This window comes from Nanorana parkeri, unplaced genomic scaffold (assembly GCF_000935625.1).
Source record: "Nanorana parkeri isolate BGI_ZX_2015 unplaced genomic scaffold, ASM93562v1 scaffold105, whole genome shotgun sequence".
Classification (NCBI taxonomy): domain Eukaryota; kingdom Metazoa; phylum Chordata; class Amphibia; order Anura; family Dicroglossidae; genus Nanorana; species Nanorana parkeri.
Genome location: NW_017306373.1, coordinates 982,628 through 985,614, shown reverse-complemented (window position 1 = coordinate 985,614; position 2,987 = coordinate 982,628). Strand labels below are relative to the sequence as shown.

At 49.5% G+C, this 2,987-nt stretch overlaps 1 protein-coding gene across 1 annotated transcript in view; it reads left to right on the top strand.

Annotated features, from left to right (window-relative positions):
* The first annotated feature begins 273 nt into the window (after positions 1-273).
* ATP9B (ATPase phospholipid transporting 9B (putative)) overlaps positions 274-2,987 on the top strand; it is a 245,998-nt gene continuing 243,284 nt past the window's right edge. The window contains exon 1 of the mRNA XM_018553011.1: positions 274-429. Coding sequence (XP_018408513.1) covers positions 353-429 — 77 coding nt within the window. The 5' untranslated portion in view covers positions 274-352. The remainder of the gene's footprint in view (positions 430-2,987) is intronic.

Sequence of the window (2,987 nt, the reverse complement as noted above, 5' to 3'; positions counted from 1 at the left end):
CAGTGCATGTGCATATGGTGTGAATACACATAGCTATCCTAGCTATTCCAGTTTTCGTAGATCAGCCTTCCTTATCACCAGTCACACATATCCATCATATGACTGTGGCCGGTCTCTGACACTCCCAGGCCCGTGTTGTAGAAGCTCCGTCACACATGTCACCCCTCGTATCCATCCTCCGCCGATCACATGCAGGGAACCAGCCGGTATTCGCATACAGCCGCAATCTCCGCGACGTGACATCACCCTGCCAGCGTACCATCCCGAGTCAGCTGACTGTGACGTCACATCCCTCCGTCTTCCGTGATTGCGGCTGGTCGGTGTCCGACGACGTCAGCCCGTGCAGCGGCGGATGATGGCGGACAGTATCGCTCTCCAGCCGGTGCAGAAGAGAGCGGCTTATTATACGGCGGACAGGAATAAGAGGAGGTGAGGAGGGACGTTTTCCCCGCCCATAGCCGTCATGGTACACCTGTCTGTGTATGGCACAAGTCTGCCCACTGCATGTCACATGTGTGTGTGGGGGTCAGTACTGCATGGTGACCATACATAGACTATACAATCTGATTGTACGAACTCCATATACTATGTAATGTAAGGGCCTGCCTGGCTGCATACTAAGTGAATTGCTTGTTTAGATGTGTCCTCATGTTACATAGTTTTGGTAACTCTACAGGAGATTGTATAGTGTATTAGAAGGGGGTAGACCGTCCGGACGCTTGTCCTAGAAATGTCACTGTTAGTGGGAATACAAAATTACTCAACTGTGATGTAAGTGTGCCAATACGGCTACCATCACCTTATATATGTGTGTGTATATGCATAGGCAAATGCAAACAATCATCCCATGAGGGCTATGTGTGCGGCTTCTTATATGAAAAGTGTTTACTTCCTCCTTTTTAAAGTGCTGATTGCCAGGCTGCCATTCCGATCCTGCGGCTTCACTGCTGATTCAGTGACCTGGAAGAAATGTTGTCCTAAAGATTCTCATTGCCCCCCTGCCTAGTTCATGTCAACAATGGGAACGTGTGTGGAAAGCCAAAACGTTTGCATGGAGTAGGGGAAGGTTTTTACTAGGGATGCACCGATCGGTATCGGTGCCGAGTATTTGGGCGAGTACTTGTACTCACCCAAATGCTCCGATGCCTGAGCTTCCGGTATAAGGAAGCCGGGCAGAGAGTCATTACACGCTGCCCAGCTTCCTGATTGGCCGAGAAGGCGGCTCCATGCTCCCTCGTCACTTGGTGACGAGGGAGCATGGAGCCGCCTTCCCGGCCAATCAGGGAGCCGGGCAGCATGTAGTGATTCGCCACCTGGCTTCCTGAGGGTCGGGAAGCTGGCCAACCAGGAATCCAGACGGCGAGTCATTACCTGACCCCTGGCATTCTGATTGGCCAGAAAGCATGGAGCTGGCTTCCCGGCCAATCAGAAAGCCGGGCACCAGGTAACGACTTGTTGCACGGCTTACTGATTGGCCAGCTTCTCGACCAATCAGGAAGCCGGGCAACGAGTCATTACACGGAACCCGGCTTCCTGATTGGCCAGAAAGCCGGCTCCATACTTCCTTGTCACTTGGTGATGAGGGAGATGGAGTGCGGCCCGCCTTGTGACAACACTGATAGTCATTTTGGTGTCACCCCCTCTGAAAAGTCGGGCACTCGGTCATGGACCGAGAGCCCGACAGTTGCAGGAGAGAGAGGAGGGAACCTGGCGGCATATCTTATCCCACCGGGTGAACGTCCCCTCCTCTCTCTGCTGGCGTCCATCACCAAGATGGCCGCTGGCAGGTATAAAAAAGATGACCACGCATGTGCAATGACGTCATTGCGCACGCACATGGTGACGTCATGCGCAATGACGTCATGATGCCGTGTCACCCGGTATCTCTACCGGCTGACACCCGGCCTCGAGACGCCCCTGCGCTCAGGTGTGAACAGTGGCCATGGAAATGAATGGGATTCCTTGTCTGGAGCGTTTTGTTGTGCTTACCTTTGAACGACGGATCCTGTCTGCGTCCGAACCGGGACAACCACACCCGTACGGATCTGCACTAGAGGTGAGCGTAGGGCGGCGTACGACCGCATACTCCCATAGAGAAGGACGGGGGCTGTGTACTAATCACACGCAGCACCTGTCCTTCCCGGGAGCTGCCCGATACGGCCGTGCACGCAGCACGGAGCTGTATGTGCCGGCCTTTTCACGTGTGAATGAGACCTAAAAGTCAACTCACAAGATTATTGCCATAATTCCAGAGGTGGACTGGACACATTTGTTGGTACCCTTAGAGCTCATTGAACCAATGCTTTCTTCCTCCTGAACAGTGGTGAGATGAAAAGCAGTTGTCTCATGTATACCTGCATGCCTTTGGTATGCCATAGTAAAGCTAAGAAAGGGTGAGAAGTGATACATTATTGATTATTTCAAATCATCCTGGACAGATTTGTTGGTACCCCAGAAATGAATATAAATAATTGGATCATAGTGATATTTCCAACTGTTTACTGTAAATAGTGTCCCACGTCTTCAATGTTGTATTTAAATGGAGGAAAGTAGTCACTCCCGCCTGCTGTGTGTTTGCGTTTGTATGTTTGTGTACACGGAGGGCAAGGGGACTTTAAAACACTGTTTTTGGGTGTTTTTTAATTTATTTTTTATTTAACTTTAATTTGATAAAACTATCACATAGGACTCTCACACTTCTGAACAATAAAGTTCTGTTATTTGGTTCCTTTTGGTCTGTTAATTATGCCATTAAAAGTGTCTTGTTATATCTACAAAAAAATACCTGTTACTCTTTCCAGAAATCCTGTCACCTGATAACGTCATGTGTTATCAGTTACATAGTTTCCTAGTTATGTAATATGATTGCAGAACCCTGCCCTCTGTGTTATGGAGAAGAGCAGAAAGAAAGGTGTCTGTTGTTCTGGTGACTCTAGGACAGGAAATGTTTTATTGGTAAAATATAAAGGGAGAAAAAATGGGGGGGG